Source organism: Carlito syrichta, unplaced genomic scaffold (genome assembly GCF_000164805.1).
Source record: "Carlito syrichta isolate Samal-C Ts95f unplaced genomic scaffold, Tarsius_syrichta-2.0.1 Scaffold309479, whole genome shotgun sequence".
Classification (NCBI taxonomy): Eukaryota; Metazoa; Chordata; class Mammalia; order Primates; family Tarsiidae; genus Carlito; species Carlito syrichta.
In genome coordinates, this window is record NW_007253575.1 from 486,880 (window position 1) to 501,692 (window position 14,813).

General features: G+C 37.3%; 1 protein-coding gene across 1 annotated transcript in view; it reads right to left on the bottom strand.

The window, feature by feature from the left end:
* Positions 1-250: 250 nt before the first annotated feature.
* The window catches only part of XPR1 (xenotropic and polytropic retrovirus receptor 1), a 178,711-nt gene continuing 164,148 nt past the window's right edge, over positions 251-14,813 (bottom strand). Inside the window, exons 11-14 of the mRNA XM_021717230.1 lie at positions 9,101-9,267; positions 5,237-5,376; positions 3,448-3,669; positions 251-997 (exon numbers count right to left, since the gene is read on the bottom strand). Of these exons, the coding sequence (XP_021572905.1) occupies positions 937-997; positions 3,448-3,669; positions 5,237-5,376; positions 9,101-9,267 (590 nt within the window). The 3' untranslated portion in view covers positions 251-936. The remainder of the gene's footprint in view (positions 998-3,447; positions 3,670-5,236; positions 5,377-9,100; positions 9,268-14,813) is intronic.

Below are 14,813 nucleotides of genomic sequence, written 5' to 3' on the forward strand. Positions count from 1 at the left end.
GCAAATGTATTCCACATCTGTTCCTTAGAAATGAAAAATCAGAATTGCTTCTATGAAATTCAGCTGGTGGCTGCAAGTGTGGAGATGCCTTGTAATGAGAGAGATGCTCAGGACTTGAAAGCAGCAGCAACTTAACAAGTTAGTAATGAAACTTTGGCTTAAAATTTAAAAAAAGAAAAGAAGTCAAACTGGCAAGATGTCTCCTAGAAGAGATATGTGAGACTGACCCTCATAAATGCCACCCAACATTAGCTTCCCCGGTCTTCTTTCACTGTTATCAACTTCATTGCACAGGAGTTATACCATTCTCTTATGGTTAAGTTTCATAAATAATGAGAAAACTATATGTAACAAATACATCATATTTCCCACCCACCCAGCAACCCTCCCCAAAATAAGAAAAGTTACATCAAATTAAAAAGTAACTTCATGAATGAAGGTACTGCTCTAAGTTGCACTTTTCCTGCAAGTGCAGCCAGTGCCTTTGCGCTGGGTATGGAGGAAAGGAAAAAATTCTCCACATAAACTGACAAAAATTTAAAAACCAATGTCCGGTTTCAACCAGTCAAAACCGGGTCTAGTGGAACCCGAGCTATCTCGGTACCGTCCCATCAGAGGGTCCTTGCAATGCCTATTTTTCATCCTGATAGGTATCTGCGCCCTTGTGATTGTAAACAATCTGTAAGATACTATGTTTTTGTTCCTTAAAATGTCCTCTGATTGGCAAAATGAAGTAAATATTTGTTTTAAAAGTAGAAGAAAAGAAAAGAAACACAGTGAGCTTGTTGGAGTCCATAGGATCCGATCTGGAAGAGCTCGGAAAATGTGTTATGCTTTTTCTCGTTTTTCAGCTGGAAAGGTACTAGAGGTTGCGTTGGTCGAGGAAAGAATTGTAGAGTAGGAAAACCAAGGATGTTAATCTAGACTTCAGAGAATTCAAGTGTTAGCTTCATCATCTGTGTCTTCTATCAATACCTTAGTGTCACGAGCCTTGGATCTAGTGGAAATAAGGGGGGAAAAACACTTAGTCCATTTCTAAAATACAAACACAATTACAGTAACAGGTACATTTCCAATCTTAAACCTACATCCTTAACAGGCACTGACTACTGCGCTAGATGGCGTATTCCTAAAGTTCCTACTTCATTTCAGGTATTATTGGGAAAACACGAAAAACTAGATTGTAACTAGAAGAAGGTAACAAGGAAGGGCACATGCAACAGAGAGGGCAGGAATCTGCAATAAGAAGATCTGACTTTGAGCACTGACTTTACGCTGCGTCTCTTAAAACCCTTCAAGTGCCTGTTTCCATCTCTGTGAAGCAGGGGTAATACTTACTTCAATTCACATCACTTTCATCTCATTAAGACAGTGTGCATATCAAGTAAGAAAACGGATATAAAAAACATCAGTTAAGTATTAAACAAATATAAGGAATCAGCCAGGTACAGTGGCTTGCACCTGTAATTCTAGCTACTTGGGAGGATCGCTTGAGCACAGAAGTTCAAGATCTGCCTGAGCAACACTGTGAGACCCCCATCTCTAATATACTTTTTTTAAAAAGCCCAAACATGTGCAGATCAGCAGCAGCATTAGCTTCTCATAAGGAGCAAGCAGCCTAGATCCCTCGCATGCACAGATCACAATAGAGTTCACGCTCCTTTGAGAATCTAATGCAGCTGCTGTATTGACAGGAGGCGGAACTCATGTGGTAATGTGAGCGATGGGAGCAGCTGTAAATACAGATGAATCTTCGCTTGCTCACCCGCTACTTACCTCCTGCTGTGCGGTCTAGTTCCTAACAGGTCACAGACCTGTACCAGACTGTGGCCTGTGGGGTTGGGGACCCCTGTGCTAAAGATTGCATGAATCATAAAGGCAGTACTTAAGATTCTCCATTGTCTCCACTGCATATAAGCTGCTCTATTCTAAATGTCTTTTCCTCATTGCAATCTAGTTTCCCAGTGTTTTTCCACCAAACACCTGAAATGGAACATAATAATCAAGCCTCCTTGTTTCTGAGGCAGAAACAGTTCTGTTTAGATTGCCCTCTGCTGGTAGTAGGGATTATCAGACTTTCAGAGCCAGGAGCTTCTAGTCCCCTGCAGCACTGATGTCCCTTGCCTCAGCTTCTCCGAATTCTGCTTCTTTGGGACGACAATACCATGTTTTGGTTCTTCCTACTGAACTTCCCTGACCATTCTGCCTCTTTTGGTTTTTTCTCTTGTCTGTGTTTATTCCCTGGCTAAAGTGACTGAGTTCCCTTCTCTCTGCTTTTCTTTCCTCCACCTTCTCCTCTTCAGAGAACTTCCAAATCTCTACCTAAAGCTTTGGTAAGTTATACTTTACTCCCTTATGCCCACCGAGCTGCCCTTCCCATCTTCTGTTCCTTACTTCCTTCAATACGTCTCCTTACATTCCTTTTGGTCCGACTGTAAGCATCCTAATCTGAGTCTTTCTGTCCCATGCTTAAAAATACTGCAAGAGTCCTCCAGTTGGCCTTTGGGTCTTAAGTTTTTCCCTTGCTTAGTATGTCTTGCTCAGTGCCACTAAAACTTCCTAGGATACTACTTCCACAATGTCATCCCTTCTATGAAAAAACTCTGTGACTCTTTCCTGTCTGCAAGATCAAGCTTGCACTTCCAGCCCTTTACAATACTTCATCTATCCAGCTAAAATTTTCTCACTATTATAATCCTAGTCACATAGTTCTTCCTGCCCCTCATTTCCATCTTCATATCTTTACTGTGCCTCTAGCCTATTCAGACACTCCCTTGTCCTTTAGAAAACTGCTCATGCTCAACGCAAGTCTCCTCTGTCATTCCAATCTACTGTGTTCTCGATTATCTCTAAATTTTACATGCAGTCACAACATATTGTACATTATAACTTTTAGCAATATACAGTCAATGACTGATAAAAACATTGTAGGTACCTAACAAGAAGATAAAAATAATAATGGCTTATATTTAGTGAGCTTTTTCTGTGAGGGAGCTGATATAAGTTCCATGTAGTAATTCATTTAATTCACTTATAACCACCCCATGAGCAAGAACCATATTAATCCCAATTTACAGATGAAGGATAATATAGAGATATTGAGTAATTTGGTCAAGTACCTAGATGGCAGGATTCCTAAAGTTTATAACTAAAAAATTACTTGTATATAGGATGTATGTTAGAATCAAGTAAATTGCACTTTCACACATTTTTCTCCAGTGTATCATTAAAGCCTAATTAGTGGTCATGCGTTAATGACATTTACTCTGTTTGCTCACTGAGTTATTCTATAGGGTGGGTCATATGAAATTGTTTATTGTTTTTTGTAGGTGTTAAATAGTTGAATACTGGCAATTTAATTTGAGTTAACCTGATCGCTTTTTAGCTTCAATATTACCCAATGCTAATACCCAAAGGAAATCTCCCAGAACAGGAAGTCATACATACTGAGAGGCGAGGCGAGGCCGGCGCAGCGATATGCTCTGGCCGTACTTCCAGGACCGATTCTTCTGGCGGTTTCGTACCCCGTCATCCTGGTCCATCATCTGCTCTAGGAGTGTCTGATCATCTGCGTTCAGGGGGGCCACAGAGATGTCCCGCACAGCACGGAATTCACCACAGTTATTCAGATGTTCGTTCTCCAGGCGGAAGAAGTTCCACACAAATCGCCTTAGCAAAATGGGGTGGATAAACAAATTACTTATGAAATTAAAATATACTACTAATACCTGTAAACCTCCCAGGACATCAAGTTTTCACTAACAGAAACAAAAACAGAAATAAGGGCTAGACTCTTAAAAGCAGGGCGAGATGGCATGGGGCAGGGGGAAAGGGCAATAAACGTGGACTATGAGAAAGGCAGAGGACTCCTGGGATGCAGGTTTAGAGAGTTCATTCTTTCTTTTCATTCAACAAGTATTTCTTGAATGGCTAAGTCAGAAAAAGGCACAGAACAACACAGACAAAACCTCTGCCCTTGTGAGGTGAAATTTCTAGAGGTGAAGACAGATGAGCAGGTAAACAATCAATCAGCTAATGACAAGTACTTTGAAGAAAAGAAAGCAGAACAAGGAATGGAGTGTAGGGAAAGTGTTTCCGAGGAGATGGCAGCCAGAGAAAACCTGAACGGTGCAAAGAAGCAAGTCATCTAAAAATCATTAAGAAAAGTGTTCCAGGCAGAGGAAATGGCAAGTTCAAAAAACTCCAAGTTTGAAACAATAGCAAGAAGGTCATGAGGTTAAATAGCAGGAGATAAGGATGGAGAGGCAGAAGCGGGCCCATTCAGAGGGCCTTGTAAACCATGGGTTACATTTCATGTCTGATGGAAAACAATGAGAGTTCTGAGCAAGAGGATAAAGTGACTTTATTTTACAACGATCACTTTCTGTGAACGGTGAAGAGAGCAAAGCAAGACAAAAACAGCTCAAGAAAGGCCAATCAGAAGGAATCCAGAAAAGAACTGCTAAGGATGTAAAGATGGTAATAATAGAGGTGAAGTAGACAAGAGACATACTGATGAAGGTGGAGCTTTCACTTAGATTTTGGGCTATCTTTCAGATTGCTGATGTTTTTAGGAAGTTTTTCTTGTTTGGTTTTTTTTTCTGATACAAGGTCTTGCTCTGTTGCCCAGGCTGGAGTGCAGTGGCAATCATAGCTCACTGCAGCTTCTCACTCCTGGGCTCAAGAGATTCTTCTGCCTCAGCCTCCTGAGCAGCTGGGACTACAGGTGTGCACCACTGTGATCAGCTAATTTTTTTTTTTGGTAGATGTGTGGTCTTGCCACGTTGCCCAAGTTGGTCTTAAATTCCAGACCTCAGGCGATTTGCCCATTTCAGCCTGCCAAAGTGCTGGGATTACAGGTGTAAGCCTGTATCTGGCCTTAGAAAGAATTTAAAAAACCATTTCATTCAGCATTTTTATTGTTCTAGGTTGCACTAAAGAACCCAGACTTCCAAATCGCAAAACAAAAAAAGAGATTCTCAAATAACTTTAATTTCTGGTGGAGCCCAATTCTACAAAAGCTTATAAGTCATCATCAATACTTATTTTAACTTTGTGAGAATTAACCTGTAAATCCTTCAAGTAGGATTTTCTGACTCTGAAGGTTATGAGAAGTATGAGAAAAGTTGGAAAATGTAAACTTTTCAAGTATAAAGTTATAATAAACTCTAATTTGTAGGTACTGGATGACATTGGTAAAAAGAATCTCTGACAAAATTTTCAGTGGTTTGCTTACCGGAAAACCTCAAGGGGGGCAAAGACAGTAGCAATGATATCTCCAGAATGAGGCAACAAAGTCGTAGAGGTAATCGAGACTTGGATAGTCCAAGCAAAGCGCAGTATCACATCCTCGATTATGGCACAGTAGTAGTAGGCCTGAGAAAAAACAAGCACATCGAGTATGTTTCCATCACATTTCTCATACACAAGTACACTAATTGGCAACAGGACTCACATATATCCTACTGATAAGTATAGGATCAAAAGGAAAGAGTTGTATTTTATTTTGCAATGAAGTACACATTATATTTTAGGATGATTTCCACCAGTTTAGTTTTTTCTTAAATGGTGCAATATTCAAAAGTAAGCATAAGTGAATTTCAGTAATCATTTAACAAATATATTTCATTACTATATTGGATATCAGACTATCTTCTAGGCCAAAATCATGCCCAAAAGATCCGTAATTGATTGAGATTATATTCTAACAGGTACATGATATGCTAATGACTTAATAGCTAATATTAGAAATCACTAGCATATTTATTAACTGTTATTTGTACTTTTATTCTCAAATTGCCTTATCCTGCATTTGAAGGAAGTTTTGCCTTGCTTTTTGATGTCAGTAAATGAAATTAAGTTTGGATTTCACAAATATGGTTAAATTTAAGGAATATTCTATTTTTATATGAGGAAGATGGTGTTCAACTAATACTTACAGGTCCCAGTACCCAGGATTTAGGAGTCCAGCTAAAGCAACACCAAAGTCATAAGTACACAAACCACAATAGACTAGAACTATAATTCATGAATTTGTTCATTATTAATCTCTAGAAAATTAGCTCTTTAAATATATGTAAAGAATGTGGCCTGAGTCCGCGGGTTTGAGACCCGCCTGGGCAACTTGGCAAGACCTCATCTCTACAATAAATCAAAAAATCTGCCAGGCATGGTAGCGCGTGCCTATAATTCCGGTGGAAGGCTGAGGTGGAAGGATCGCTGGAGCCCAGTGGGTCGAGGCTGCAGTGGCCGCTCCAGTCTGGGCGACAGAGTGAGACTCCAACTCAAAAAAAGAAAAAAGAATGTGAAATCTGTTGGGAACTGCTATATATTACACCCTAGTATATATTTCACTAAAAATTTTTAAACAAAGTAACACTAGTCATTATGAGAAGGCTATTATCAAAAAAGCAAAAAACAAACAAAAAAACAGCAATCCCCTTGCCACCATCTCCTTCCATACCCTAGAAACACACATTTTCAAAATCTGTAGCTATTTCTTCTACTATGGTTATATCTTAATTACTCACATTATCCACTGACTGTGATAAATTTAATGAGGATTATTATGAGAACTTTAGCTCATTCATGCCTCCATGTTCCCTACCTCATCCACCCAATATTGTGATAATGCAATTTTTGGATAAATCCACATTCAGTTTACTCATTACTAGGCCTAACTGAAGAACTGCAATTTCGTGTGCCTTTAAGAGTCAGTCTTAAGCTATTCACAGTTGACCAATGTGGGAGGTGATGTTACCAAATATACGGAAGGCTTTTGGGGAGAAATACACTTACCTTAAGATCAATAGACAGAGAAAAGTTATGTTTAAATATGGAGATAACAAAAATGATTCCTGGACCTGGGGTATGTTGCTCAATACTATGCACTTAACAGTTAATCTCTTACTTGCACTTAATCGCTAGGAACTGATTTTAAGATTCATATAGCTATGTTCTTAATTTTAATAAAGCTCTGCTGGACTCCACACTTTTCAAGCAGCATGAATTTTATTCCAAATATTTGTCTTTTTAAAACAAAAAGGAATGTGGTGATCCAGAACATTTTTCTCATAAATTCACAAATTATAACATAAGAAAGTATATACTTTATTTCCTGGGGTCATGAAAATATCTAACAGCAGAGAAACTGATTGAAAGATTCTAGTCACTAATTTTATTACATAGAAACCAATATATTAGAACTATTTAAAAGGGGTAATGGATTAACATTTACATAAATATACAAGCAACCATCATAAACAAAGGTACCATAGCTCTCAGTAAGGCAAGAACAATATAAACAGTATCACAATCCACATATCTGGTGAGCACAAAAGAGCCATCTTTAAGTTAACTCATGTCTATGTTCTGATAACTGATTTTCTTTTGAAATGAGATTTATAAAAATATGTCTACTGTCTTTGTCACATATTTTAAATTTTCCCACTGGGATTACTGCTATAGTTTAGGTTAAAAAAAAAAGTCACTGTTAACAAATGTCCCCTTTTCCTTGTTATTTGCTCATCTAAAGTTATACTATGTACCATTCTTTGTATTTGTTCTATCATTTACCTTCAATTCTCATGCTTGAAAATAGCCTTTCCTATTCACCAATTGAATCTTACACAAGCATACACTTTTCAAAATACAATCTTGAGATGCTGGTGACATCTTGATATAATATAAAATATTAGGCACTCAATCTATACTCCCCTCCCTATCAGATAATTTTAGATCTAGACAAAGATCAAGAGATAATCTAGTCTAACACCTTTACCTTATAAAGGAGAACCCACTATAGTGGGTGGTCTAAACTTATATAGCTTGTTAGTAAAAGAGCTGCGATTAGAATTCATATATCAAGATTCCCAGTTCATTGTTTAATTTCTTTTAAGGTCTAATAATGGAATTTATCCTTTACTAAAATAACTGAGTAAAGATATTTTGGTTTTTTGACTTTTTAATTCGGCTTCTCTTTGTCTTTTTATCCATATATAGATAACATCCTAAAATAATTCCTAAAGAATTATCAATATTTACTGATTGAATTGGCACTTGATTTTAACAACTACTTTACTGGTTGAAATAAATGAAAAGAGAAGCCTTTATGATGCATTCAAGCGGAGTCAGGCAAGCCCTTTCCTTTGTGCTTTCATAACACTTTTCATTTAGTCAAGTATTTATTCAATCCACAAATATTAAGTCTACTATATACCAGGAACAATGCTTGGCAGTGAGGGATATGGGCACCTAAACAGATAATGATAAAACAATGTGGTAATTGCTATGATGGTAGTTTATGTAAGGCGAAAAAGGATAAGGAAGAATAGCTAAATATGCTAGGAAAAATAAGGAAAGATTTCTTAGAGAAAGAAACACAAACTGATTTTTTAAAAAGAAGGAACATGGCCAGACACAGTGGCTTATGCCTGTAATCCCAGCACTTTGGGAGGCTGAGGCAGGAGGATTACTTGAGCCCAGGAGTTTGAGACCCACCTTGAGTGAGGCCTTACCTCTGCAAAAAAATTAGCCGTGAGTGGTGGCAAGTGCCTGTAGTCCCAGCTACTCAGGAGGCTGAGGTGGAAGGATCACCTGAGCCCCAGGAAGTCGAGGCTGCAGTAAGCCGCTGCACTAAAGTCTGGGTAACAGACAGAGACCCCATCAGAGTGAAACCCTGACTCAGGGAAAAAAAAAAAAAAAATATATATATATATGAGAAACAGGTGTTTACAAAGTAGACAAAGCAGACCAAAAAAAAGGTGTTTCAGAATGAGGGAGTTCCACACTCAAAAATAAATAATAAACTATAGTAAGTTATTTATTGTTCTATTCTAGTCTTATACACTGTATTGCAATTTGTTTACTTATCTGAATATACTTTATGGCTTTCCTTGAGAACCAGAATTTTACTTTATTTCCTATAGTGCCTAGCATACAGTAAACACATCTTTCTTTGTTGGATGAATTAATTAGTCTTTGTGGTATTTTTCTAAGTATATTAGATGAATATAATTAGAGTTGAATCTGTATTACAATAGGATTACCTAGTGGCACACCTAATTTTTTTTTTTTAAACAAACACACTCTTCGTACATACTTTTTGGGGGTATACAATCTCTTCCCGGAGGAAGGTGTTCTCTCCAGCATTCTTATCAAAGAGACCCCAGTCCATCTTCAGATCCCAGATGAGGGTATAGCAGGAACTGATGATATAAAAGACAATCCACAGGTAAAAGAACACCATGGTGTCTGAGTGACCTCGTTCTGAAGAAAGAAAAGAAAAAGGGAAAAGAGAAAATTACTACATTTAAGTAAAAGTCTTTGTTAAAAATAATTTAAAGAACATTACAAGCCGGGCTCGGTGGCTCAGCCTGTAATCCCGCGCCTTTGGGAGGCTGAGGTGAGTGAATTGCCTGAGCCCGCGGGTTCGAGACCCGCCTGGGCAGCGAGACCTCACTCTACAATAAATCAAAAAATCAGCTGGGTGTGGTGGCGCATGCCTGTAATTCCGGCTACTCGGAAAGCTGAGGCGGAAGGATCGCTGGAGCCCAGCAGGCCGAGGCTGCGGTGGCCGGGAGCGGCCACTGCACTCCAGTCTGGGCGACAGAGTGAGACTCCAACTCAAAAAAAAAAAAAAAAAAAAAGAACATTACAGAGTTCCATAAAAGAGACTTTTAACAACTCTCCTTAGGAGGATCATTGTCTCACAAAGGGGTTAAATAATAAATATGACTTCCCTGAGATCCAATGTAATCACCATTTATTGAATACATCATATTTATACAGATGTGTATTTGGAGTCTGGGGGGCTCCCTGCCGAATATGTAAAAATCCAAATGATTGCAATGAAGGTTTTGAATATTACGAAAGGTGTTATTTTAATTTCTGCCATCAGGTGGCAGCTTAGGGTAAAAGATGAAAAGAAGAAGCTGGAACACCACTAACAAGGAATATGCTCCATTTGCAAGAAACTGTTGGGATTGTTTTTTCTTTATAGTGTTTCTTTCATACACTTAGATCTTGTCAATACATATTATGAAGGCAATCAGATAATTCTAAGTCGAGATAAAATGCCAGAAAACAACAGATTAATGAGGAATCTACCCTTAAGGACATATTTGAAAGCAAATTTCTTTCAAGTCACAAAGGAAAGCATGATGCTTTTTTTCTTTCAGAGGGTTTTTATTGATACAAAGGCCTAATCTGAATTTATGCTGGGAACACTATAAAGTAACTTTTGATTTTATGCTGAAAATACTGCAAAGCATACTAAATCAGAATAATAATTTGCACATGTAGTGCTTCATATAATCTCTAATGAAATTCTTTTTTGGTAAGTTCCAGAGTCATCATGATGTTGCATGTATTCCCTAGGTGTAGAATAAGGGTATATAACTGCTAATATGATTCTGACTCACCAGGAAAAAAGGGAACAAAACATCTAATTTTAAAAAGTTTACATTTTGGTCAGTTTCTCAAAGGTATAGAAAGCAAAGGATATACTACAAAACTTTCATAATCTTTTCTTCTCAAATATCTGATTGTTAATCACTTTAAGGTTATATTACTGTTAAGTACAGTATGATCCAAAGGCACCCTGTAGGAATTCATAATATAGTGAGTGAAACAGACACTTGTTATTGATGATAAATTTGAGCTCAAAATGAAGTATAAACAAAGCACTATGAGAACATCAAGGAGAATGGGAATGTTTCCAATGACAGTAAATAAGAGAAAGAAGCATTTGAGTTATTTCTAGAAGGATAAATAAATAGTATTGCAAAAGTCAGGATGATGAGGTTAAAGTCATTCAGGACTGAAGGAATATAGTGAGGAGGAAAATGCAAGGTGTGTCTGAGAAGCTACAAGCTACAAGGAATCTACATTGAGTGTAGGTGACATACAGAGGTTGTAAGAGAAGGCATGATTTGAGATGAGGCTGGAAAAGACATTTTGGGTCTGAGTGTGGAATGCTTTCTTGAGCCTTAGGATCAGATCTGTATTTTAGAAAAATAACTAGCTGACAGGTTATTTGCATCAGAATTACTTAGCTTAAAAAAGTAGATACCTTAGAGTTCTGGTGTTAGAGTCAGTTCTTATCAACTCATGAGAGTCAGTTGGTCAATTTTTAGAAATTTTGGAAGCCAGTTGTTTAATATAGTAGTTGTTAAACATCACATTACATAAATTTATATAGTTATATTAAAAACAAATGTAGTAAATACTGAAAAAAAATCACTTCCTAATTATTTTATAAAATTTGCTATTATCTATTCTCTTGAGGGTACCTATGTTTATTGTTATCTGTACAATAGAAATACTGTACAATACTGTGTTACTGTACATCTTTTCCCAGCTCCACATTCAGTGTTAGCATTTCAGTAGCTTGAAATAGGCTACGATAGAGTTATTTACACCATGGAAATCAGCAAACATCACAAATCAATGCCATCTCCACTCCCACCCAAAGGCTAGTTTGTTAAACATATACCAGCACATTATTGTTTAGCTGTTTTTCTTGGAAAGTCAGTGGTAGGGAAAAGAAACTGGTTTCTAAAAATGGTCCACATCTAATAAATAGCTTTGGATAGAAGCACCTTTTCTATTTCCACAAAAATTTTTCTTTATCAAAAGCTAAAATTAAGTTCAATATACTACAACATTATGTCATAGGAATTATCAATTTAAAATGCCTAACAAATTATTTATTTATTATCTAGGCATAGTTGGATGTGTTCTAATATGTGTTTATTTCATGCAGATTCTACATGCAGATACAGGGTCTGAGTTGTATCAGTTATTAGCACCATGGTTGTATTAAAAAAGATGCTATAATTGATCTACTAAAGTTTGCAAATAAAGCAAACTCAGCAACTTGATAAAATTCACTTTTCTCATATTTTCAAAACATGATCAATGCAAAGAAATAAATAAAGACAGGCATCTTAATTGTTAATTAAATTAGTAACTCCTTTTTAAAAAAATTGAATGCTTACTATGTGCCAGGTACTTTACATATATCATATAATTTAATGTTCCCAACAAAAAGTTATCATTCTGTTTGCTAACAGAAGTTAGGACATGAGAACAGAGTAATAGGTAAATTCAGTAGGAGGCAACAAATGAGTATTTCTCCAGTACAGGAAACATTGTCTTATTACTGAAAACTAATTTTCCTACCTTCTTTACTAGTTACTGAAGAAATAAAGTATAAAGTATATAAAAGGGGATTGTGGGGAAGAGTAGAAAAGTTACATAAAAAGGAAACTAAAAACCATGCAATTTTTCGGGTGTTTCTCCTAGATTTTGAATATAATGGTACCATGGTACAATTGGTCAAGTGTTTCTTTTTTCAAAGCCCATATTATTTCTATGAAATATCTATAAAACATACAAGGGGGATCAAAAGAACCCCGAAATTTATTTATAAAAAAACTGTGTGGGCCGGACTTAGTGGCTCAGCACTTTGGGAGGCCGAAGCGAATGGATTACCTGAGCCCAAGGGTTTAAGACCAGCCCAGGCAACTTGGTGAGACTTCTCTCTACAATAAATCAGAAATTAGCTGAGTGTGGTAGCACGTGCCTGTAGTTCTGGCTACTCGTAAGGTTGAGGTGGAAGGATTGCTGGAGCCCAGCAGGTAGATGCTGAGGTGGCTATGTGCGTGCCACTGCACTCCAGCAGAGACTCCAACTCAAAAAAAAAAAAAAATTGTGTGTTTACTCTCACACGTTTAAACTTACAGCCATTTCAGAGTACTCTAGTACTCTGTTTGATGCAGTACACCTATGGAGACACTTTTTTCACTGCTCGACAGTTTTCAAACTCATCAATATTGATGCCTTAGCGCTTCTGCTGTTTTTTTGTTTCACCTCTCTCACATCGTCAAAACATTTCCCTTTTAGGGCTTTTTTCACCGAGGCAAGAAAAAAGTCATCAGGGAGAGACTGGGTAGGGAGCGTAGGGCATGGGGGTCATGCCATTTTTTGGTCAAATGCTGCTGGACACTCACGTGGTGTGAGTAGGCGTGCTCATCATCACACATCATGAAATGGGCAAATGCGGTGAGAATCTCCGGGAAAAAAAAAATTAACTGAAGCTGAACACAGCTTCTCATAACAAAGTTAGCTGGTACACTGATGCCGAGAGCTGGTACATGCAGGGGAAGTATGTACTACAAGGGGTTCACCCTCCAAAAAATAATTCCATTTTTTGGGAGTCCCCCTTGTACATGAGAACTTATTGACTTTTAGAAAAATACGTATTTTCTATTTTCTTTTTTAAAGCTCTGTCACTCAGGCTGGAGTGCAGTGGTGCAATTTTGGCTCACTGCAGTCTTGACCTCCTGGGCTCAAGCAAATCTTCCCACCTCAAACAGCTAAGCCTACGAGTGTGCACCACTACATCCAGTAAATTTTTAATTTCTGTAGAGACAAATTCATGCTATGTTGTCCAGGCTGGTCCTGATTTCCTGTTCTCAAGTGATCCTCCCATCTTAGCCTTCCAAAGTGCTGGGATTACAGATGTGAGCCACCACGCCTGGTCTTAAATAAACATGTATTCTTTCACAATATTTCAGAGGAAGTAATGTTTTATCTGATGAACTTCTTCAAACAATGATTAGGATATAACTAGTCTAGGAATGCTACATTGTGGTCTCATTGTAATTACTACCGTTACTTGATCTGCCTCAACTCCCAAGTGAAGAATGCCTCTCTCCCTAAAATAATCTGCCTTCATTGGCATTCAGGAAATGTACTGGAAAGATATTATCACTTTAGGCAAGCAATTATATCTTATTCTCTCTTGGCTAACCCCGGTAGCCCACTTTAAGGATGCTTAGAATTACAGAAAATCAAGTCATTGCTATTCTACCCCAAGCTTCTATCTATTATACATCTGCCATATTAGAAGCTTAATTTATATTGAACATATTTATGATAACGGTATCCACTGAATATAAAACAAAAATGAATTTCTTAGAGTTTTTTACACATAGCCATTGGAATGATAAAGCAAAATAATGTCAGGAAATGTGCTAAAGAAAGAAACCAGAAAAATTACATATGGAAATAATCTTGAATCATGTTTTAGGAAGGATATTTTAAAGTGAAAAACATGGCACCATGTGAAGAGAGAACATGAACAGTTTTCTTTTCACCTAAAACCCACTGTGGGAGCTTTTCTGTCCTCTCAATAAACCCTGCTCAAACAAACAAACAAACAAACAAACAAAACCCCTTCTACTCTGGTAATAGCTTACTAGCTTGAAATTAAATAAGACAACAATATAGACTAAACATAGTTTTCAAGCCCAAATCTATAAAGGTAAGCTGAATTATGACTGAGTTTAACATCTAGAAAATCCTGGATCTATTTCAAATACCTAAGGAAACTCAAATCACTGAATGATGAAATTAATATTGCTATCTGAAAAATGAACCAATATACATATTCCCCTGATTTTTAGTGTGTTTTAGTTAACATGTGAGATCACATATATTAATCCTTCAGGTGATTACCACCTTCATCTTCAGGGCAGGCAAGACATATATTATTATTCTTGTTTTGCAGTTCAGGGCACTAAAGTTCAGTGAGATAGTCAATAAGTAGAAAGATAACTAGATTTGAACTTAGAAGATCTGGTTTGGAATCCAGACTCTGCCTCTTTCCAACTTTGTGGTTATAGAAAATTCATACTCTTAAAATTGCTGAGACAAAAATGGAACACATTAGTCCTAAGAGAACCAGAAATAGGAATCTTCATCCAAAGAACTTTTTTGTACCAGGCAGCATTGTTTCCCTAAGTCCA